Here is a 24553-nt window from a genome sequence, read left to right as displayed (position 1 = left end):
TATTTATTTATTTTTTTAAATAGGGACAATTCATTGTTATTTTTTGAGCATTCTGAGCTGTTTTCTCTTTTTAAGGAATTAGTAATTTTTCTCTTTTTTTCAAGGAATATTCTGTGTTTAATACAAATGAAGCTCAATCGACAGCATTTGTGGCATAATGGTGATTACCACAAATGCTGTCGATTGAGCTTAATTTGTATTGAACATGGAATATTCCTTTAAAAAAAGAGAAGAATTACTAATTCCTTAAAAAGCAAAAACATCTCTGAATGCTCATACAGAACTGATTTTCATGCTGGAGTGAATGCAACATAAGAGAAGGCATAGCTGCTCGAAAACCACTTAAGATTCCCTGTATCTTGGCGGGGAAAATATGCCTTGCAAAAGTGTTTATAATAATAACCAGTTCTTACATTTTCTTTGCTACAAACATTATATTTAAATTTCCATTTTTATTTATTTTTTTATTTTTATTTCAAAGCACTGAAAATAAAAATATAGCATAATGAATTATTTTTTGTTAGAACATATTCTTAACAGGATAGGAATACATGGACATAGAGAGATGGATTTAGCATTCTCTGTGCACTTGTATCATGTGTTTAAAAATATACTTTGCAATTCTAATGATTTGGAAAGCCCTACAAACAAATAACATCCTTTAGAAAGAAGTTCACTGGGCTAAAAAATATTTATTTAAAAAAAAAAAAAATAGTTAATGAGAATTAGTTTTAATATTTGATGTGACTCACATAATACACATAATTCACTCTGCAGTTGCTAATTATGTTGCAAACCTGTATGATTTTCTTCTGTGAAACACAAATGAAGATGTTGGGCATAATGTTAGCCTCAGTCACAATTCGCTTTTATTCAATTCACCATTCACAATTCACTTTTATTGTATGGAAAAAAAGATGCAATAAACGTGAATGGTAACTGAGGCTGTCAGTTCTTAACATATCCTTTTGTGACAGTCTTAGGGGTTTGGAACGACATGAGGGTGAGTATATGATCACAGAATTTTAAATTCTGGGTGAACTATCCCTTTTAGCATTTGGTCCATACAAACAATAAGCATGATGAGCATTGAGGATCTCCACTAAATAGTGAGCATTACTACATACATGATGAGAATAACTGAGCCCCTCAGAACATGATGTCTTGGCCTCAATTTCATAACCAGATATCAGAGGTACAGTCTCCACCAGGATATCTGAGCTCATGGGCCAGCGCGGGACCTCCTGGCTCTGCTCCGAAATCCACAAGGAAATCCTCGTTGAGCTTTAGGCCACCTTTATCTGTGTCAACGTCAATCTGCATCATCACTGAACCCTCCCTAAAGCGAAAGTAAAAGGCATGTTGATAGTGTGTAATAAATACATCAGAGAGGTAACTCCAGAAACAATTTTAAGAGCCAAATTGCATGATCATTATTATAAAAAATATATAATCATAAATAACATTGAAGCTGAAATGTGTAATTTGCATCAACAAATCGAATTACAATGTTTTCAAATATTTTTTTAAACAGGCTTCCCGAACAATCCTGCCATCTACCATTGGTCGATAAAACCTATCCCGCCCCAAACTCACTCCACTGGTTAAGAGAATAGACCATTTCCACCTTGTTTAGCAGTGTAAATCTAGCAAACTTTTTTAAACTGTATAATTATGCTTTGTGTTATATTACCCTGGAATTAGTTTAAAAAAATGAATTACCACAGCTGCAAGGGGGTTTCTATTACAGCTGCTGAGAGAGTGACAGTAAATTTGGCATCTTCTCCCATCTGACTGTCTTAATCTACCACTATCGATTTTTTCTTTTGCTCTTGGAGCAATGGGTAAGTGAAAATAATATTTGCTGTGGTCTCCCATTCACCCCCATTCATCGCTGTTGAAGTTTACCCTGCAATCGTTTACTTCCAAAACGCGGAGTGTGAAAAAGGTCTAGGTTGCCGTGTTGGGCTGGTTGGGATTCTCAAACAAACAGAGCAATGTTTTGATGGCACAATAGAGCTGCATTGTTTATACTTTGCGGGGAAATTCAGCCAACAAATGGCTAACTTATAGTTGGTTCTACATTTTAAGCTTGGAAAAGGAGCAAATATTTTAACACATTTTTAAATTTGAAAACTGCAGCTTAATAAAAAGAAAACATTCTCACTTTACAAGGTCAGGGTAGAACTGCTTGTCCCATGCACTGTATAAAGAGGTGGTGACGTAGAGTCTTTTTCCATCCAAGCTCAGTTGTAGCATCTGAGGGCCTCCCTGAACCCTTTTTCCCTGATGTGGAAAAGAATGATTAACCGCTAGGAAATGATGTGCTCTAATGGCTCTGTATGACCTGATGATCTGGAGGACAATTAGTTGGGTCATCTGTTATTCTGTTAGTGACTATGTTAAAGCCTTAGGCGATTTTTCTCAGTGTACACTGTTTATTCAAATATAAACACTTAGCACAATCAGTTTTATCATAAACAACACAAAAATTACATGGTCTTTCAACAAAACTGTACTTAGAAATTGCAAAGGTACCTTCACTATCCGGGGAATTGGCTGGCTATTCAGTTCTTTGTCCTCCAGTACTTTTACAGATCCATCTTTCAAAATGCTGCCCCCAAGGAACACCTTGCAAATTTTATTTAATATAATTAAACGTACATTTCACTGTTTAGACACTGCTTACATACAATTTATAAATGTAGACCAAAGTGTCTTCATTCTGCCAATACTGGTCTTACCTGACCCACCATACAAGGATTCCTCCTATCAGTGATGTCATACTGTCGAATGTCTCCATGTAACCAGTTACTGAAGTACAGGAAGCGATCATCCAATGAGATCAAGATATCTGTAATAAGACCTATGGCAAAGGATTTCAACAGATGGGTAGATAAAAATCTATTTTAAATTAGTGTCTAACATAATTAGGGGTGCTTGCTGAGGCATCACTATTATTATTTTGTAATCTGACAGATTTTCACCTGGTAGATGACAAAATGGGCAAAAAAATAAATAAAATCTCAAACATAGGTGGGCTCTTTTCATAAGCAATCACCTAACATCCACCAAAAGCACCCTAACAACCACCTAGTGATGTCTTAGCTACTGGCCAGAACACCTGAGCATTATAGTGGCCAGTTTTGCATGGGCAACCACCAACAACAAATGTAAAAATTAGTGCTGTCAATTTAACATGCAAATTTTGTGCAATTAATTTGATATAATGCAATTAATCATGCCCAACCTGTAAATTGCTCAATTTCAATTCATGCTTGATGTACCACCTCGATGCAGTAGGGGGCAGTCAGCGCCTGTTGTACAGGCAACACGCCTCGTCAAACCAACAAACACTTGGATTATATTGAATGATATGGAAGTAAAACAACCAATATTTTGACTTTAAAGCCACTTTTTGTATTGTCTAAATCAGGGGTTCTCAGTGGGGGTGGTACCGCCAATCCGAGTGTTGATTCCGAATGTACTGTTTATATGTCTTTGCAATCTGATACAAATATATGTTTACATGTGCATTACATGTATTCCGAATCAAACTTCTGCACATGTGAAGAGCGTCAGTCGTTGTATTCCGAAGAAGCGGAGAAAGGCTGAGAAAGTGAGAATGGCACCAAAGTCCATACTTTGTGTTTTTGCTTTGAGATATCTAAAAATATGCCAGAAAAGCTTTCTTCTTATGTTACTCATTCTACTCGGCAAACGAAGAATTAGAAGCAACGTCTAATACCCTGTCTGACTTAACCATGTTTGCCTCATGCCCATTCCTCCTCCAATCTAACCGCAGGCATCTCTGGATGCGAGTATGAAGTAAAGACATGTGGGTGAGAGTTGTCCTTAAAGGAGTTTACAGATGTGGAATGGAAACAAAATAATAGGGACTTTAAGCAACATCTGCGGACGGGACGCTATTTGCAAAAATCACTAAGCAATAATGATGGTGGAACGGAGCATTTAATCATTCAAGAAATAAAAAAGTTAGGCTATTTAAAACAGCAAGAGAAGTGATGTTTGCAGTGTTAAATAACTGTCAGAAGAAGAGTTTTACTCTTGTACGATATAAAAAGCCAATGTCTAAAACAAAGATATTATTATTAATAGTCTACCGATATTTTTGAGGTTTTTTTATTCAAAGCGTTAATATGTGTAATTTAACATAAGTTTTGAGGAGGATGTTTAGGCTATTTACGGTGTTCCCTTTGCATCATCTCTTGTAAAATATATTCTAACATTTACTTTCCTAATCTGTCACGTATGATCGACTGTCACTTTGGCAAAGAAGATATGCTTTAGAAGTTATGGTTTCGACGTCAGGAAGTGAGTGATGTCAGAACACCGTAACCGCACCTGCTGCTTAATGTCCCTATTAAGAATGACACAATGTTGTTTTTTGCTTTATGTGATGCCATGAAAGAACATACGTGCCCTGTAGAATATTCAGTGCGAGCCCGCATACCCTTAATAATGTGTTTTGTCATTGCTTTGTAAGTTCACACGAAGAGTATTATGTATAAACGTACGTACAGTTGTGCTTAAAAGTTTGCATAATTTTGAATTGGTATTATATGTACCATTTTTAAAGAAAACATGAGTGGGCAGGCAAAACACATTTCTTTTATTTCTTATGGGATTCATATTCAACTGTAGGTTATAACAGAATGGCACAATCATAAAACAAAACATGGCAACAAAGAAAAAAATGAAATGACCCCTGTTCAAAAGTCTGCATACCCTTAATTCTTAATACTGTGTATTGCCCCCTTTAGCATCAATGACAGCGTGCAGTCTTTTGTAATAGTTGTCTATGTGGCATCAAATTCTTTCAGGTGGTATAGCTGCCCATTCGTCTTGGCAAAATGCCTCCAGGTCATGCAAAGTCTTTGGTCGTCTTGCATGAACCGCACATTTGAGATCTCCCCAGAGTGGCTCGATGATATTAAGGTCAGGAGACTGCGATGGCCACTCCAGAACCTTCACCTTTTTCTGCTGTAACCACTGGAGGGTCAACTTGGCCTTGTGCTTAGGGTCGTTGTTGTGCTGGAAAGTCCAAGAGCGTCCCATGTGCAGCTTTCGTGCAGAAGAATGCAAATTGTCTGCCAGTATTTTCTGATAACATGCTGCATTCATCTTGCCATCAATTTTCACAGGATTCCCCATGCCTTTAGAGCTCACACACCCCCAAAGCATCAGTGAGCCACCACCATGCTTCACAGTGGGGATGGTATTCTTTTCACTATAGGCCTTGTTGACCCCTCTCCAAACATAGCGCTTATGGTTGTGACCATAAAGCTCTATTTTGGTCTCGTCACTCCAAATTACAGTGTGCCAGAAGCTGTGAGGCGTGTCAAGGTGTTGTCGGGCATATTGTAACTGGGCTTTTTTGTGGCATTGGCACAGTAAAGACTTCTTTCTGGCAACTTGACCATGCAGCTAATTTCTGTTCAGGTATCGTCGTATTGTGCTCCTTGAAACAACCACACTGTCTTTTTCCAGAGCAGCCTGTATTTCTCCTGAGGTTACCTGTGGGTTTTTCTTTGTATCCCGAACAATTCTTCTGGCAGTTGTGGCTGAAATCTTTCTTGGTCTATCTGACCTTGGCTTGGTATCAAGAGATCCCCGAATTTTCCACTTCTTAATAAGTGATTGAACAGTACTGACTGGCATTTTCAAGGCTTTGGATATCTTTTTATATCCTTTTCCATCTTTATAAAGTTCCATTACCTTGTTACGCAGGTCTTTTGACAGTTCTTTTCTGCTCCCCATGGCTCAGTATCTAGCCTGCTCAATGCATCCACGTGAGAGCTAACAACTCATTGACTATTTATACACAGACACTAATTGCAATTTAAAAAGCCACAGGTGTGGGAAATTAACCTTTAATTGCCATTTAAACCTATGTGTGTCACACTTTTGATCAGGGCCATTTGGGTGATTTCTGTTATCATTATGATTTAAAAAGGAGCCAAACAACTATGTGATAATAAATGGCTTCATATGATCACTATTCTTAAATAAAAGACAGTTTTGTTGCATGATCAGTCATATTTTCAAAATCAATGCCAAAATTTCACAATTTTTGTCAGGGTATGCAAACTTGTGAGCACAACTGTATGCACCACATCTCTGCGCATGAGCGCAAGGTATTTTGAATACGATTGAGTAGTCGGATTCAAACGTTTACATGGCTAACATTTTTATTTTAATCTGATTATTTTATTCTACACCACCCCCTTCAATCGGATGGAAATTTAATTTGGATCCAGCTCAATCTGATCATTTTTGTGTTTACATGAAGGCTTTTCAATCCGACTGAGCTATCAGTCGGAACCTAAATGGATTATTTGGTTGCATGTAAACGTGGCCAGTAAGAAGCAAGGCATGAGAAGTGGAAACCATTTGAATTCGGCACAGAATTCTACATCACCACCCTTGAATTTACTATAGTAACCCTAACTGTACTTTAGGCAGAAATAGATTGATAATAAATATTATCATATCACTACTTCAGCTCTATTAAATATGTCATAGGCTACATTAGGGGAGTGAGGGAATATAATACATTTTTGTTACAACTTATAAATATTTTGTATTTATTGCTTTTACATGTGGTAATGAAGAAGGGGGCGTTCATCCAAAAAAGTTTGAGAACCACTGGTCTAAATGCTTTACTTGTCTGTAGCTACAATATATGTGTGCTGTCTTTGAATTATCTGAATTATAATATTTATTATATATTACACTTTTATCATTTTAATTATTATAATCTAAATGACCTTTATTTGGAGGCCTTTCTCAGTAAATATTGATATGCAATTAAAGGAATGTTCTGGGTTCAATACAAGTTAAGCTCAATCGACAGCATTTGTGGCATAATGTCGATTATGTATTTTGACTCATTCCTCCTTTTCTTAAAAAAAAGCAAAAATCGAGTTTACAAGGGGAGTTATGTGACACCATGCGGGGTTCAGACGTGTGACTGGCGAGCTCTGCGCACTTTGCTAGTTTTAATACTTTTTATGTCATAAACCGGTGAGATTCGATACACCCTGATCCTTAACTGTTCTAGGAAGACAATATGCAAAGAAGTCAGGGGAGTCTTTACACTGATAAGTAAGCATCTGCAATTCAAATGTCTCAAACAGATTAATGATAAATTAGAAGAGTCATTATTGTTTTAGCAGAAATTCAGGGGCAAAGGTTGATTTTGGCTAATATTTACACACCTAATGTTGATGATCAGGGCTTTTTTATAGATCTTGAAGGGATGTTGCAAGCCGCTGGCACACCTCATGATATAATATTGGAAGGAGACTTTAATCTATTGATGGATTCAGTCCTTGATCATAGTGAAGCAAAAGTGTGTAAGCCACCTAGAGCAACACTGACGCTTCACAGGATGTGTAAAAATCTTGATCTTTTGGAGACTTTTGAACCCATCTGGTAGGGACTATAATTTTTTTTCATCAGTCCATAAGATTTATTCTAGAATAGATTTTTTTTTATTATATCGAAGTCCCTCATTTCATCTCTTGTTGATTGCTCAGTTGGAAACATCTTAGTCTCAGATCATGCCCTGGTGAGTTTAGAGATGTTGCCACATACGGAGAAAAAGAAATCATATAGTTGGTGCTTTAATGTATCCCTTTTACAAAATCCTGAATTTCAACAAATGTTAAAGGCTGAAATCAATGTTTATATGGAGACCAACTGGTCCTCAGTATCCTCTGTGACCGTGGCTTGGGAGGCACTTAAGGCGGTTCTTAGGGGTCGAATCATACAGTATGCCTCATTCACCAAAAAAATCCAAAGCATGAGAACTCGTGGAGTTGGGAGGGAATATTAAAAGTGCCGAGGCAGAGCTGAAGCGCCGAATGTCATATGATGGCCTCAGAATTGACCCGACTGAAATACAGATATAATACTATTTTGTCACAGAAAGTGGAGTTTTGGCTATTCAGGGCAAGACAGTCATACTTTGAGTTGGGGGACAAAGCAGGGAAGCTTTTGGCTAGATATATAAAGCAGAGAGAGTCTTTTTTTTACCATTCCCTCAGTGAAATCTGCTGGTGGTAAAATATTTACCTCGGCCATTGATATTAATAATGCTTTTAAAGAATTCTATCTTGATCTCTTTAGTTCCATGTCTTCGTCTACTAATGAAGATATTAGAAAATTTGTGGAACAATTAGAACTCCCTAAACTGACGACGGAGCAAAAAAATTCTCTTGATTCCGAGATAAACTTGGAGGAGCTTGACGAGGTAATTTGGGGCCAGACGGCTTTGCCGCTGAATTTTTAGATCTTATGTTACAGAACTGGCTCCACTTATGTTAGAAGTTTATATGGAATCATTAAAGAATGGAAACCAGATCAGTCTGATTCTTAAAAAGGACAAAGATCCACCTGTAAGAGTTACCGTCCAATTTCCCTGATCTAGCTAGACGTAAAAATATTGTCAAAAATTCTGGCTAACCGATTAATTAAAGTTATGACATCTCTTATACATATAGATCAGGTGGGGTTTATTCGGGGCTGCAGCGCTTCTGATAACATTAGGCGTTTCATCACTATCATGTGGTCAGTGGTTAATGATTAGACTCCAGTCACTGCCATCTCACTTGATGCCAAAAAGGCGTTTGATATGGTAGAATGGGATTATCTTTTAAAGATTTTGGAAATATATGGGTTTGGGAATACTTTTATTGGATGGATTAAGTTATTTTATAGACACCCGGTAGCAGCAGTACAAACAAATGGATTAATTTCAGATCATTTTACTCTGGATAGGGGCACCCGGCAGGGTTGCCCTCTTTCCCCATTATTGTTCTGTCTTGCCCTGGAACCATTAGCAGCCGCGATAAGAAAGGAAGATGATTTTCCAGGGGTGGTGGCGGGAGGTATTGGCGCATAAACTTTTGCTTTACACAGATGAAATTTTATTATTCGTCTCCGACCACACTAGATCTATGCCCTACCTCCACAGAATTATTAATTCCTTTTCTAAGTTCTCAGGATACAGAGTCAATTGGTCTAAATCCGAAGCTTTGGCTCTGACAGCGTACTTTCCAGCGATGGCTTTTCAGCCGGGCGACTTCCAGTGCCCAAACAGGGCATTAAGTATTTGGGCATTTTATTCCCAGCAAATTTGTGTGATTTAGTTAGAGTTAATTTTGACCCCTTAATAAAAAGTTTTCGAGCAATGTGGGCAGGTGGACTTCATTACATTTATCTATGATTGGGAAAGTTAATGTTATTAAAATAAATTGTATTCCAAAATTCAACTACCTGCAACAATCTCTCCCTGTAGATGTCCCCCTCTCTTATTTCAAGCAATCTGATAGCATGGCAAAGTCCTTCATTTGGAATGGTAAGCGTCCCAGATTACATTTCAATAAATTACATAGGCTGATTGACAAAGGTGGGCTAGGCCTACCCAAGATTTTGTTTTATATTATGCATTCGGTCTCAGACATTTGGCTCATTGGTCGCTTCCACCTGAGAGAGCCTCCCTGGTTTTGTATTGAACAGGAAGTTCTTGCCCCTATTTCGCCATTGCAAAGCGTTTCTATCAAACTAATCAGAGAAGTTAAGTTACACCCCGTTATCTCACATTTGTATTCGGTATGGACAAAAGTGTCCAGAGTGTTTAATTCGGACATTTATTTAAATGTTGCCTCAAGCATATGGCTGAACCCAAAATTATGTATTAATAAGTACCCTTTCTGCTGGTCAGAGTGGATTGTGAGGGGGGGTTTCTACACTCTGTGACCTATATGAGAGTGGAGCGTTCAGATCCTTTGATAATCTGGTTCAACATTTTGGGATTCCCAGATCTCAGTTCTTCAGGTATTTACAGCTGCAACATCTGCTCTGTACTATTTTTGGGAGTAGTATACACCCCCCTAAAGTGGCAGATACTCTGGAAGTGGTGATTACTGCTTTTGGAAAAGGTCATGAGGCATCAGTGTATTACTCCCTGCTAATTCAGTGTCTGGGGATGGAGCTACAACTTCTATCAAGAGATTACGGGAGAAAGATTTAAACGGTATTGGAGGAGGGAGTGTGGGCTAGGATTCTAAAAAACATCAAGTCTGCATCTAGAGATGCAAGGATGCGCCTTATGCAATTCAAGATTTTATTGGACCCCTCTAGATTGCACAGGCTTGGTCTTAAAGACACACCAATCTGCTGGCGATGCCAATCGGAGGATGGAGACATGGCCCATGTTTTTTGGTGGTGTGCTGAGATCCAGGAATTTTGGTTGAAGGTTCAGAGTTTTGTGTGTGATGTGTTGGGCACTAGGGTTTAGTTTTGCACCAGACACTGTGTTTTGGGCGATGGGGCGGTCATCGATATAGGGGATAAACACATTAAAAAAAATTGGGTCCTGACCAGTGTTATGAAACAGATTGTTTTAAGGGGAAGGAAGTCGGCTGGAGCACCCTCATTTCGGGAGTGGTGTGCGGAGATGGGAAGGTTGGCAGCTTTCGAGGAGGTGTCATGTAGAAGGCTGGGGATCTGGGATTCATTTGATGGGAAATGTGGGGCAGTTATTTGGCATTTTTGGGGATTCTCGAGGAGAGGCTGTGGAGAGAGAGGCGTAGTTTTAGATGTGTATGATTATTATATATATACTGTGTGTACTTATGTGTGACCACAGGGATGTTCGTTGGGGGTCGGGGTGGGGTTGTTGGATGGGGAGGGGTAGTAGTGGGAGTTAAATGTTGTTTCATTGTATTTGTTTTTCTTTGTCATCTTTATGAATCAATAAAAAATGTTAATCGGGAAAAAAATAAATCGAGGTTACAGTAAGGCACTTACACTGGAAGTGAATGGGGGCCAAATTTTGAACATTAAAATACTCACTGATTCAAAAGTATAGCCACAAGACATAAAGGATATGTGTGTAAACATGATTTTAGTGTGATGAAATCGCTTACTAATCTTTTCTGTGTAAAGTTATACACAATTTGACAACTTCGTTACCATGACGTTGTAATGTCAACAAACCCTAAAATGACTGTAAAAATTACAATTTAAACAATTTTAGAGCTCAGATAATACATGAGTGCTTTTATAAAATTAAAAACTTCAAATTTCTGTTTAAACCCTTCATAAATTGGCCACATTCACTTTCATTTTCCCCATTCACTTCCATTGCAATTGCCTCACTGTAACCTCAATTTTTGCTTTTTTTAAAGAAAAGGACGAACGAGTCGAAATAAATTTTTGCGGTAATCAACATTATGCCACAAATGCTGTCGATTGAGCTTAACTTGTATAGAGCCCGGAACATTTTTTTAATCTGATTAATTAATAGGCACATCATTGTAAAAAATTTGACTGACAACCCAAGTAAAAATCTATGTAAAAAATAAATAAATAAATAAATAAAACTATTTCACTTTTTTTTTTTGCCATCTCCACTATACAGCACTTCTAAGGTGCCATTTACAAAGAAAACATTTTGGCTTGTCCCACAGTTTTTTTTGGCACCTCACCACACTTTAAAGATGTTTTGTCAAGTTTAAAAAAATTCAATTTTTAAAACATATTTCAAAACAACTGCAACACTTTTTTTTTAAACGTAAAAAACACTCACTTGGCATCTCAGGAAGAGCCCAACCTTCCACCTTTTTGCTGGGAACTTTGATGACTCGCTCTGCGGCCCAGTCCTCTTTCTGTGAAACACAAAATTTGAACCTAAAACATTTATTGGCAAAATACTGCAATATCATTTAAAGTAGATTGACAATGGATGGCTTTTTTATGTGCTTGCCGTGGTTTTGTAGAAGCGGAAGACCGTGCCCTGAAGCGCACAGCCCACAAAGCCCTCAGCTGCAGCAGGGTCATGCAGGAATCGGATCTCTAGAGGGATTGCGCCCTCTTCTCCCAGATCCAGAGTTTGGATTCGCTTGTGGGTGGTCCAGTCCCACACATGGAGGCGCTGTCCATAGTGACCTACAAACATATTTATATTACACAGTACACCACATTTTATCAATCAGCAAACCTTCAGCATAACAAAATGTGCTGTATGTAGACAGTATGTACCAGCTTTGACATCTGCAGGGTTAAAGCCATGTCCCAATGCTTTGGGCGCTCCCCACTCAGTGCTTATCATGACGTTATGGCGAGGTTGGTACCAGAAGTCATAACCAAAGGGTGCCGCTTCACCTGGCTGCTCCCAGTTGCCAATGACTTCGAAGGTCTCCCCATCCAGTAACACAAAACCACCTTACAACAAGCACAAATGAGTTGAGATGTAGGCATTTCAAATGTGTAATGACCTCTGAAGGAGGAGAACACAGCACCTTACCTTTGCCGTTACCCGAGGGATCACCCATGGTACTGATCATGATTTGGCCACTGCCAAGACAGTGAGAAGTGTGGGGGTTGGCCAGACCACATTTCCAGAACAGATCTGTGGGCTCCACTGTCTGGGGTTGGAGAGAGATTAATGGAAAGCATTTTAAGGTTTGGCAAGAACTAAACATTCTCAGAGTCAAAAATCATGAATTAAGGGGTGTTCACATTACACTACATGTAGAATTACTTTGGACCCCATCACATCTGGGCAACAGAATGAAAAATGTCATACTCAAGGGCTTTTCAAAAAATTCTAAATGAGGGCATTTACATCATCTGTGTTTTTTTTTTCTGCTTGTTTACAAATTCACAGGCCAGGGTTCACCAAACTTGAACTTTAGTACAAAGCAAAAATGAAAATTCTATGCATACGTATGTTTGCACACCTGTTTGCATGTGTATAAATGAAAGTGAATAGAACACAAAATTAAATGTGAACCTTGTGAAGCCGTGGGGCCCGAGAATCTGTCCCTACATCAACTACGTAGATACGCGAGGAGATCAAGGAGGGCAAGATTAGACGGTTGCGTTTTTTGGAGGCATCGTCAAAGCAACTGCTACAGGCATTCCAACCAGAATGGTGTAGCTCGTCCTTTAAATTGGGCATGGGTAACCTGTGAATCACCTAGATATGACCAATACAAAAGCATAATGCCAACATTAGTTGAGTACTGCTCTGGAGTATCCCATAGAAACATACCGCAATGGTGCTAAAGGATAGCAGAGACTCCAGAAAAGTAACAGGGTTACAAGGCAGTTTTTTGAGTATATGCGTCATATTTGTTTGTACCTTGCAAAAATTGGGAGACTGTGGATTAACATCAACAGTTGCAAGGTAGTCAGGTTTCTGAATCTCTGTGTTGCGATAAATGCATGGCAGGTAGACAATCTCCTCTCGAGGACCTGTTGCAAGAATTGAGGGCTTACGTTTAAAGTTGAAATAATTATTCATTGATCTTGGGCTCATGACCTACTGTGAATGCCTTTTAATATCAACATGCATGATAAAGACTGAAACTGGTGTGTTCAATGAATGAGGAACAGTCTAATATTCAGGTGAGGGGGACCTCTGGTGGTGGGGATGAGGAGCTGCAAGATGTTCCACAATGGTGATTTGTCTCAGCCAGTCTTCATATCAAAGGTCACTCCTACCTTGCAGTGACTTGCAATTTTTGAATTACCAACCCCAAATGTTAACCACTACTTTATTTAAGGAATATGCATTCTTATGAAGAAACTAACCTTTCATGGCGTCCAGAGGACTTTCATATCCAGGTCCACATCCTGAGCAAGTTGAAGCTGCAAGCAGACAGCAAATGTCAGATATTCTGATTATTACAGTTTGTGTACAATGTCAATCAGTAACTAAAGCAGGTCAGACTCTAACATGATGAGTTTCGTATTAAATCTCATACTAAAATAAATAAATAATAATAAAACAATGAACATCACAAATGTAAAATGATGACAAAACCAATTTTATTTATTAGAGAATTTCTAAATAACTACAAATGTGTGAGACTATATAAATGTGTAAAGTTACCTTCTTTTTTCAACTCATGTCATTTTTAGTTGAATCAGTCCACTGATTCTTTAGATAAGGGACAAAAAATGTCCTACATAAAAAAAGTTCTCTGTATGTTAAAAAAATCAAGAAATTCATATGAATAAAAATACTGAAAAAGTTTGTATACTCAGGGCATTCATTGCTTATATTTTGTAATAATTTCATTAGAATTTTTTTTAAATGCATGCTCTATACTTGGAAGCACATGTAACTTTACCTGTCCTCAGCAAGAGGTCACAATGTTACACTGCCAAAGTGTTTAAAAATGCAACAAATTCACAGATATACATATCAAATGAAAGGTAGAGATCTGTAAGATATCAAACGATACATAAAGTAAACTTTATATTATATTTTCCATAAAAACAATCAAAGTTGTGTCCTCACTTTACGTCACCTCCGTCAGATTTGTTTTATAATCCTGAATAAATCAGACAATGTCATGGTCAGCTATAACCCTGGAGTACCTCTTTTTATATTTTAAAGAAACAATGTTTAAGTCTATGTGGTTCCATCATGTCATTACATTGTGACAATTTCTGTTAAGAATTGTGGAATAATTTTGGCATTTTAGTTTAGGTTCAAGAGGCAACTTCAACTGAGGGGGAAAAAAAATGTCTCTGGTGTAAAACACATGGTTAAGATGGAAAAATATTACATTTCGTCAGAATTTCAGAATAGAAAACAAAAATGTATAGAATGTCTTTTATCACTTAACTCCTTCAATGAACACTATTATTAGATAATTAAAGACTTTACACTCTTGTTGGATGGATCAAAATGAAATAGCATGCTTTTTAGTGTGTCTGACAGAGTTGACATAAATTGCAGTAAGATGTACTGTACGTTATGAAGTGAATAAATGTCAATTTTCCACAAAAAAAAAAAAGAACATTTTTATAAAAACCTGTTCCCTTACATGGTTCATTAGCTAAGACCTTTGTCTAGAGATATATCCATTTTAAATTAATTTAGCATTAAAAAATACAAACTAAGATATAAAACCTGTTTTGTCCATTATCTCAAGAATCAGGGAATCACTTGACCTACGTACATACGTATTGTGTAATCAAATGACTTTCAGCCACAAATGTTGTTTTAATTCTTAAGAGGAATCAATATGATGCCTCACCAAGTGAACACAGCTAATAAATTCTTACTCTGTCCTGTAAATATTTGAAACAATTGCACACAAACTACCACAGATGTGCAGCGTCAAAATAATCAAGGAGACACTGTGTCTTGCCAAGATTTCCTTCCCTTGACAACCAGGCAAATATCCCCCATCGTAAATCCCCCACTGACCAACCATCTGCAAATCTTAAAGTGTTATGTATTGTGTTGTGTAAGCAAAAGTGAGAATCATATGAATTTATGGCTTACTTTTCGGAACTTCTACTTTTTTAATGCTCAAAGATTTCAATTTCCTTCCAGACTACTTGTGAAATATATATTGTGAAGGCAAGTTGAGGTATATAATGAGCCCAGGAAAACAGCCCTTTTATTTCTCATTTCATTTTGTTTTCAATTAATTATTCTTTATTTTACTTCTCACTTATCCATAAGTATTTTCAAGATACATACAGGATTATTATAATGTTTAGAATAAAAATGGCAATAACCACTCACATTTGCTTAAACTGTAAATCAAGCAATGAAACTGGGGGAAAGTGTTTTTAATACACAGTTCCATCTATTCTTTGATGCATATAATGTAAAATAGAAAGGGGGTAAATGGGGCAGGGCTGGCCGCTATGGAAAAATGTACCCCTGCTTGCAATACAATGCAAATTATTTGTACACTGCAGCATTAAGTAATGATTTTAGTACAAAAAGTTGTGCCAATTCCACAAATGCTACAATTATGATTTTAACAGGTAGGCCTATGAATGTTAAATTGGAAGAATATTTTGCTAACACTTTACAATAAGGTTCCATTTGTTAACAGAATTAGTTAACATGAACTAACAATGAACAAAACTTATTAAGCATTTATTAACCTTAGTTAATGTTAATTTAAACATATACGAATGCATTTTTTAAATCAAAAGTTGTATTAGTTAACCTTAGTTAATTCACTGTGAGCTAACATTGAACAATTGTATTTTTATTAACTAACATTAACAAAGATTAATAAATGCTGTAAAAAAATATACTGTTAATTGTTTGTTCATGATACCTAATGCATTAGCTCATGGAACCTTATTGTAAAGTGTTACCAATATTTTCATGTCAAAAATCGTCCAAACGTCCGAATGAAAACATTCAAATGTTCAAAATATTGGAAAATTATAAGAGATGATCAGCAATCCTTAAATAAAGAAATAAAAGTGCATTAGAAATGATACTTACCCATGCTGGTGAACTCACAGACGGAAACTCAGTGAAAGTTGCAATGGCCGACCTAGTAAAATAATGTACGTGCATGAGTTTATATATAGTTTTCGAGTTGCATTAACGCCTTCAGTGAAGAAAAGCTGTGCCTGAGGCACCACTGCGAGTTGTTGATCCCTGAAAACCACACCCAGGGGTTCACTTGTAGAATAAACGGGACATTAAATATCACCTCGGTCCCAGGCAAACCACTGTGTGGTGTTACACTAGTAGGTCTGCAAACAACCATTTACACAAACAGGAAATATAGCCCCTGTCTAGCGTACTGCCCCGCTGAATAGGTGTTTTAATTTACATTTTCGCAGTGAAACACGTTGGCAAGGAGAAAGCCACTCTGCAACTTCTGCACAATGTAATCTCCCGCCGAAAACAAATCGCACATTTTTTATTTATGTTCGAGTTATCTTAATGCATGAGGGTTAAATCTACCACTCCCGCTTGTCCTATATGTATCTGAAGAATGACTTGGGGTCAAATCTGGGCTTTTCATGACAAAATATTTTGGCTGAAGAAACGGTATTACATAACGTTCAGGCAATGCGCATGCTCAACAAACCTGGGTGCAAAACTTGAAGATACAAACGCAGTAGATGATAAAATGTCAGAACTAATTAAAACGCAGTTTTCAGATGTTGCACTATAGGTATTGGTCTATGGCATGTAGTGTGGGAAACCAAAAAAAAAAAATAAAAAAAAAATAAAAACAACATCCTGACCACATCAAAACATCAGAGGAGTGTGGGGAAAAAGAAACGTGGTCTTTATACATAAACTAAGTTTACTTAGATTTTATTAATAAGGAATTGTTAAAGAATGCAAAAACACAAAGCACAACCCCAAAATAAAAATAAAAATCTGTCATCATTCTGTGGAACAGAAAAGTTGATTTTAGTCATAATGTTCAAGGAATAGTTCACCCAAAAATGAAAATTCTCACTTGACTTTCTTTCTTCTGCAGAATGCAAACAAAGATTTTTAGATGGATATCTCAGCTCTGTAGATCCATACAATGCAAGTGAATGGTGGCTAGAACATTGAAGCCCAAAAAAGCACATAATGGCAGTATAAAAGGAATCCATTTGACTCCAGTGGTTAAATCCATGTCTTCAGAAGCGATAGGTGTGGGTGAGAAACAGTTCAATATTCAAGTCCTATTTTACTATAAATCTCCACTTTTTCTTCCACCTTATTTCGTTTTTTGGATTCGCATTCTTCATGCATATCGCCACCTACTGGTCGAGACTGGTCAAAGATGGAGATTTACAATTAAAAAGGACTTATAAATTGATCTGTTTCTCACCCACACCTATCATATCGCTTCTGAAGACATGGATTTAATCACTGGGATTGTATGGATTACTTTTTTGCTGCCTTTAAGTGCTTTTTAGAGCTTCAATATTCTGGCCACCATTCACTTGCATTGTGAGGACCTACAGAGCTGAAATAATCTTCTAAAATCTTTATTTGTGTTCTGCAGAAGAAAGTCATACACATCAGGGATGGAATTTATAGGGAGTAAATGATAAGAGATGTTTTCCCTTTTGGGTGAACTATTCCTTTAACCTCAGTCACCGTTCATTTTCATTGCATTCCCCCCTCATACAATGACAGTGCATGGACACTGATGTTAACATTCTGCCTAACATCTCCTTTTGTGTTCCACGGAACACAGAATGTCATACAGGTTTGGAACATCCTTTTTCAAATTTTTTGGTGAACTATGCCTTTTTTCGCCACTGAATCAAAATAACATCAAAAAGTCTCCCTGTTATCTTTGTAATCAACTTTGTTTTGTTTTTTTACATAAATGTATACATAAAAGTCCTTGTTTCAGAACACTGTAGTTATAAACAGAATGGTTGTTTTGAACTGAGATAAAATCAGAGTAAGCACTTTTACAAACATGGATGGGTTTAAATAATGTGCTACTTTGTTTTGTTATTTTGTTTTAATTGAATATATAAAATGACACAGTGTAATTACACCATCTTGTGGTTGCTAAGTTAAATTCAGATACTGAAATCAATCCTGAATATACATATTTTAAAGCACACTCCATTCATTGTTGCAATATGAATATCAAGACTCTTCAATGTCTAGATCAAGTCAGTTGTTAAAGTAATAGTTCACCCAAAAATTAAAATTGTCTCATCATTTACTCACCCTCATGCCATCCCAGATGTGTATGCCTTTCTTTCTTCTGCAGAACACACATTTTGATTTTTAGAAGAATATTTCAGCTCTGAAGGTCCATACAATGCAAGTGAATGGGTGTCAACATTTTTACACACCAAAAACCACATAAAGGCATCATAAAAGTAATCCATATGACTCCAGTGTTTTAATCCATATTTTCAGAAATGATATGATCTGTGTGGGTGAGAAAAAGATCAATATTCAAGTTATTTTTTGCTTGAAATTCTTCTCCCTGCCCAGTAGGGGGCAGTATGCATAAATAATTTGATATATAATCAATAATTCTCACCCACACCTATCATTCTTCATGCTTCTGAAGATATGGATTTAACCACTGGAGTCTTATGTATTACTTTTATGCTGACTAATGTGATTTTTGGAGCTTCAAAATTTTGGCACCTATTCACTTGCATTGTATGGACCAAAAGAGTTGAGAAATTCTTCTAAAAATCTTCATTTGAGTACAGCAGATAAAGAAAGTCACACATCTGGTATGGCATGACGGTGAGTAAATGATGACAGAATTGTAATTTCTGGGTGAACTATTCTTTTTAACCAACACTACAAGCTGAACTTCAGCAGAGCCATACAGTATAATATAATCTTGCTTTATCACGAATACACTTGTAAAGCTTTGAAGGAATAGAAGCAGTTAGGCTCAGCAAAATTCGAGCCAACTTCAAAAACTATATTAAAGCTGAAGTGTGTAATTTCTGAAGTGAGTAGCATCACCAATCAGATTTTAAAATTTTCAGTCTTTCATTGGTCATTAAACAGTTAGTCCCACCCTAAACTCACACCATTTGTTGAGACAATGCTACTGTGTAAGGGCTGGGTGGGACACTCAAACAGAGCAATGTTTTGATAGCGCCACTGAGCCAGATTTAAGGAAATCAACCAAAAAAATGTCTTCTAGTTGTCTTTGCAAAGTAAACTGGGATGAGATTAAAGGTCGACCCCTAGGATTTTGCCAAATCCGTTAACTCTGGTGGAAAAGGCTGATAACAGATTAATTGGCAGATAGTTTTTAAAACAGATTTATAGAATGTTAAAAATAATTCTTAAGTCTTTCCTTACTATGGACTGTATTGACTGCACAGAGGCTACAAGAGTCCAAAATGAATAAAATCCCAGTTATTGTTCAACCAAAAACCCCAAAAAACAGATAAAATGAAGGGCACAATTTTAGGAGCACAATGCGATACACCATATGCGCAGAGTCAGTGGGCATGGCTAAGAATTGATATTTTCGTGCAAGCATGTGCTAAATCTAGGTACAACTGGGTTGGCAAAGCGCTAATGGGTTGGGACAAGTACAATTTGATTGAGGTTTTCTAATTATTGCACTGTCCGCGTCCTTTTAAATATTAAATTTCCTGTCAAGCAATGTCAATATAAATGAAGACAGCCCATTCATAAGAATTTGGTATTGTAAATGGTCTGTATGCAATATATCCCCTGCTCTGTGACTGTATTGTAGCCTGCGCTGCTCAGGACAGCGATATATGTGTTGTATGTTCTCAGTTGGCTTTTCTAACTGTTGGCTCTCATCCTGCTCGCCCGAATCTCACCTGCTTGAAATATGCATTACTTCTCTGCCATTGTTCATTGTTTTGTAATGTATAACTGTTATACGTTTCTCTGTTTAATTATTTAATTTCTCTATATCATCCTTGAGCTTTGGAAAGGCTATAAAGTTATTATTTTTAACCATATTGACCTACTGACACACAAATCAAGGCTGGTATTGAAAGTAATTGATAGCTGTTTGATATCATTTGCTTGTGGAATCCCCAAACTGCAAATGCAGGAACGGAGTTTAGACTTTGCAATGAGATAAGACGTGGTTCTCAAATGTCTTAGCATAATGACATATTTCTTATGAAATTAGCGAATTGCGCTTTGCGGCACTTCGTTAACATATACCAACAGACAGCTCAAACACTCCCACCCACTTGCGCGGACACAAAAAGTGGGCTCAGAATTAGTGCTCTCACGAACATTGGATAAGACGTAACACATGGTCTTTGCACGTAGAGCTGCACCTGGTGCAGTAACGAAAATAGAGCCTGAAGATTTGGTGCAGAATGTGGGACTATTAACTGTAAACAAGCCCAAAAAAAATAAAAAATAAAAAATAAAAATAACAGAATTATTTTTAATTGACGGAGACTTGGCTCCGTTACAATGCTTTATATGTAAGTATTTACCAAATTAAGCTTTTTGTAGCATAGATAATCACCAGATGAAGGGTTTTGTTTACATATATATACAGGTGCATCTCAATAAATTAGAATGTCGTGGAAAAGTTCATTTATTTCAGTAATGCAACTCAAATTGTGAAACTCGTGTATTAAATAAATTCAATGCACACAGACTGAAGTAGTTTAAGTCTTTGGTTCTTTTAATTGTGATGATTTTGGCTCACATTTAACAAAAACCCACCAATTCACTATCTCAGAAAATTAGAATATGGTGACATGCCAATCAGCTAATCAACTCAAAACACCTGCAAAAGTTTCCTGAGCCTTCAAAATGGTCTCTCAGTTTGGTTCACTAGGCTACACAATCATGGGGAAGACTGCTGATCTGACAGTTGTCCAGAAGACAATCATTGACATCCTTCACAAGGAGGGTAAGCCACAAACATTCATTGCCAAAGAAGCTGGCTGTTCACAGAGTGCTGTATCCAAGCATGTTAACAGAAAGTTGAGTGGAAGGAAAAAGTGTGGAAGAAAAAGATGCACTACCAACCGAGAGAACCACAGCCTTATGAGGATTGTCAAGCAAAATCGATTCAAGAATTTGGATGAACTTCACAAGGAATGGACTGAGGCTGGGGTCAAGGCATCAAGAGCCACCACACACAGACGTGTCAAGGAATTTGGCTACAGTTGTCGTATTCCTCTTGTTAAGCCACTCCTGAACCACAGACAACGTCAGAGGCGTCTTACCTGGGCTAAGGAGAAGAAGAACTGGACTGTTGCCCAGTGGTCCAAAGTCCTCTTTTCAGATGAGAGCAGGTTTTGTATTTCATTTGGAAACCAAGGTCCTAGAGTCTGGAGGAAGGGTGGAGAAGCTCATAGCCCAAGTTGCTTGAAGTCCAGTGTTAAGTTTCCACAGTCTGTGATGATTTGGGGTGTAGTGTCATCTGCTGGTGTTGGTCCATTGTGTTTTTTGAAAACCAAAGTCACTGCACCCGTTTACCAAGAAATTTTGGAGCACTTCATGCTTCCTTCTGCTGACCAGCTTTTTAAAGATGCTGATTTCATTTTCCAGCAGGATTTGGCACCTGCCCACACTGCCAAAAGCACCAAAAGTTGGTTAAATGACCATGGTGTTGGTGTGCTTGACTGGCCAGCAAACTCGCCAGACCTGAACCCCATAGAGAATCTACGGGGTATTGTCAAGAGGAAAATGAGAAACAAGAGACCAAAAAATGCAGATGAGCTGAAGGCCACTGTCAAAGAAACCTGGGCTTCCATACCACCTCAGCAGTGCCACAAACTGATCACCTCCATGCCACGCTGAATTGAGGCAGTAATTAAAGCAAAAGGAGCCCCTACCAAGTATTGAGTACATATACAGTAAATGAACATACTTTCCAGAAGGCCAACAATTCACTAAAAATGTTTTTTTTATTGGTCTTATGATGTATTCTAATTTTTTGAGATAGTGAATTGGTGGGTTTTTGTTAAATGTGAGCCAAAATCATCACAATTAAAAGAACCAAAGACTTAAACTACTTCAGTCTGTGTGCACTGAATTTATTTAATACACGAGTTTCACAATTTGAGTTGAATTACTGAAATAAATGAACTTTTCCACGACATTCTAATTTATTGAGATGCACCTGTATATATTTCACCAGTTGAGGTTCAATGAGGAACAAGGCTTATTATGATTATTCACAAGATATTATGTTGGAGACACGATGTTAGTGCTGATGGGGCACGTTTCCATATAGTCACATTTTTCTTTGCATGCCCTCGCTTAAATTTAGAACACTTGATTATCTAAGCAAAATATGCATCGATGTGAGGATAAAAATATGGATGAAAATTATCAATGATGAAAGATTTAAATAAAGCAAATACCCACATTATTGTTAATCAATAATAATAATAATAATAATAAAAACTAACTGCATAGGTTTTTGCCGATAACCAATAGTTTCAAAAAGCAACTATTTGCACAGATTAATCTTTAAAACCGATCGGTCTACCCTTAGAAAGTATTTTAACATCAAACTAATAATTATACACTTCAGCTTTAACAAATAATAAATCACTGCATGAAACAACAACAAAAATACCATCTTTTCATTGTTCTTCATTTCAGGTGTAATCATTTTATATTATGTGATTAGCCTAATAAGTATCTATTGTAGGTCTAGTAGTCTGAATCTGGCTTGGTAAAATTAAATTCAATACAACTTCAGAATGACTAAAGCATTTGCAGATTTTGAGCATTTGTCAAATCTAAACACAAGTAATGTTTGTCCATAGACAAAGAAAAGTCTAACACAATATGTCAGCTATTTGTTTATGCTAATAATTAAACAAAAAGAATGAACAGCAGAAAATTTTGCAAATCATGCATTGTCTATCCTTTTAATCTATGCAGTTATAAAAAAAATTTTTTTTTTTTTTACATTTTTACTCAACATATAAATATACACAATGGTCTTGACAGGCACACTCAGATCAAGTCACATTTACAAGTTAGTTTAGTCCATAGATCCATCTGTTCAATTTTGAGAATGCCTCTTTACATCAAATATCACCTGTTTGATGCAGAGTCTGTTTGGTCATCATTAGGATCTAGACCAGATTCTGAGATATCGTCTTGTTCAGAATTGTGAGATGGGGCCTCTGATTCAGGGGACGAATGAGAGAAATCTGTAGACTCACTTGAAATTTCCAAACATTCTTCCATCCTTTCCAGCATTTGTTGTTCTGTCTCGTTACTCTCTGACTGTGCTCTGTCTTCATCGTCTGTTTGATCGACTTCATTTTCCTGTGTTAAATCAATTTTCTCAGCAACCTGGCTTGTTTTATCTCCAGTGCATATTTCTATTGCCTCTGACTCCTGCGTTAAATCGATTTTCTCAGTAACCTGGCCCACTTTGTCTACAGCACACGTGTCCATTGGCTCTTCTTCTGACGACTCTGAATCTATCACTTCAGGTCCAAGAACAGCCTCTGAAAGCAAATTCAACAGATCCAATGGACTACCTGGCAAATTTGCATGGTCTTCCTGATCAGGAATCACATGAGCCAAGCAGAATGAGTGCTGGATAACTTCAGGTTTACTAGAGAAGCAAGATATGGCCTCTTCTAACCAAGAAACGAGAAGCTGCATTAGATCTTCAGGCTGAACCTCAGATTCAGCAACATATTTTGCTGACTGTTGTGCCCAACGAGAATGAAATAACCTTTGCAGCACAGGGCGTACGCACATCTCCAGAGGTTGATGTCGGTAAGTGCACCCAACTGGAACAATGGCGGTTAGAGTTTTGGTGCTACTGACTGTCGATATGAACTCCTCAGACACGTTGCTGTGATGGCTATCCATAACCAGCAGGGCCTCCTTCTCGTTCTGAGAATCGAGATGCTGTTTCCACACTTGGGTAGCCCAAACCTCTAGCTCTTCTGATGCACTAAATCCTTCCTCTTTAGACATAAGGAGGATAGAGTCTGAAGGGCTGCTTCTTAACTTGCTTGCGCCAGGACTTGTAAAGAGCATTACAGGGAGCACTGTACCATCTGCAAGCATCGAAAGATAAATCTTCACAAAAGGCTTCCCAGACCCAGTCAACTGAAAGGCTCTCTCTCGGTTTATGCTGGATTTCATCATGTTGAAGTCCACAAAAACAGAGAGCTGATCCATAGCACAAATGACACATTGTTGGACATTGTTTGTCTGAATTTGACTGTGCACAGATTCAATGAACCGGCAGCAATTATCCTCCATCCTCTGAGGAAGTTCCCGTACTGCGACAGAGGC

At 37.4% G+C, this 24553-nt stretch overlaps 1 protein-coding gene across 2 annotated transcripts; it reads right to left on the bottom strand.

The window, feature by feature from the left end:
* Positions 1–458: 458 nt before the first annotated feature.
* Positions 459–23479, bottom strand: LOC127452929 (methanethiol oxidase). Of its 2 annotated transcripts, none has more exons than XM_051718818.1 (12): positions 23331–23479; positions 13630–13686; positions 13178–13290; positions 12827–13012; positions 12338–12458; positions 12073–12255; positions 11798–11979; positions 11621–11699; positions 2745–2866; positions 2539–2631; positions 2168–2286; positions 459–1339 (listed from the first exon to the last, which is right to left on the bottom strand). In XM_051718818.1, the coding sequence occupies exons 1-12, from the start codon at positions 23359–23361 to the stop codon at positions 1177–1179; spliced, it is 1449 nt and encodes a 482-aa protein (XP_051574778.1). In that variant the 5' UTR covers positions 23362–23479; the 3' UTR covers positions 459–1176. The 2 variants fall into 2 exon arrangements, with proteins under 2 accessions (XP_051574778.1, XP_051574780.1); XM_051718820.1 differs by lacking the exon at positions 23331–23479 and adding an exon at positions 16307–16802 and having other exon boundaries at positions 460–1339.
* Between the last annotated feature and the right edge of the window lie 1074 nt (positions 23480–24553).

The sequence above is a fragment of the Myxocyprinus asiaticus genome, chromosome 15, assembly GCF_019703515.2.
Source record: "Myxocyprinus asiaticus isolate MX2 ecotype Aquarium Trade chromosome 15, UBuf_Myxa_2, whole genome shotgun sequence".
NCBI classification, from domain to species: Eukaryota; Metazoa; Chordata; class Actinopteri; order Cypriniformes; family Catostomidae; genus Myxocyprinus; species Myxocyprinus asiaticus.
Note: the sequence above shows the minus strand (reverse complement) of the source record. Positions and strands in the feature narration are given on the sequence as shown.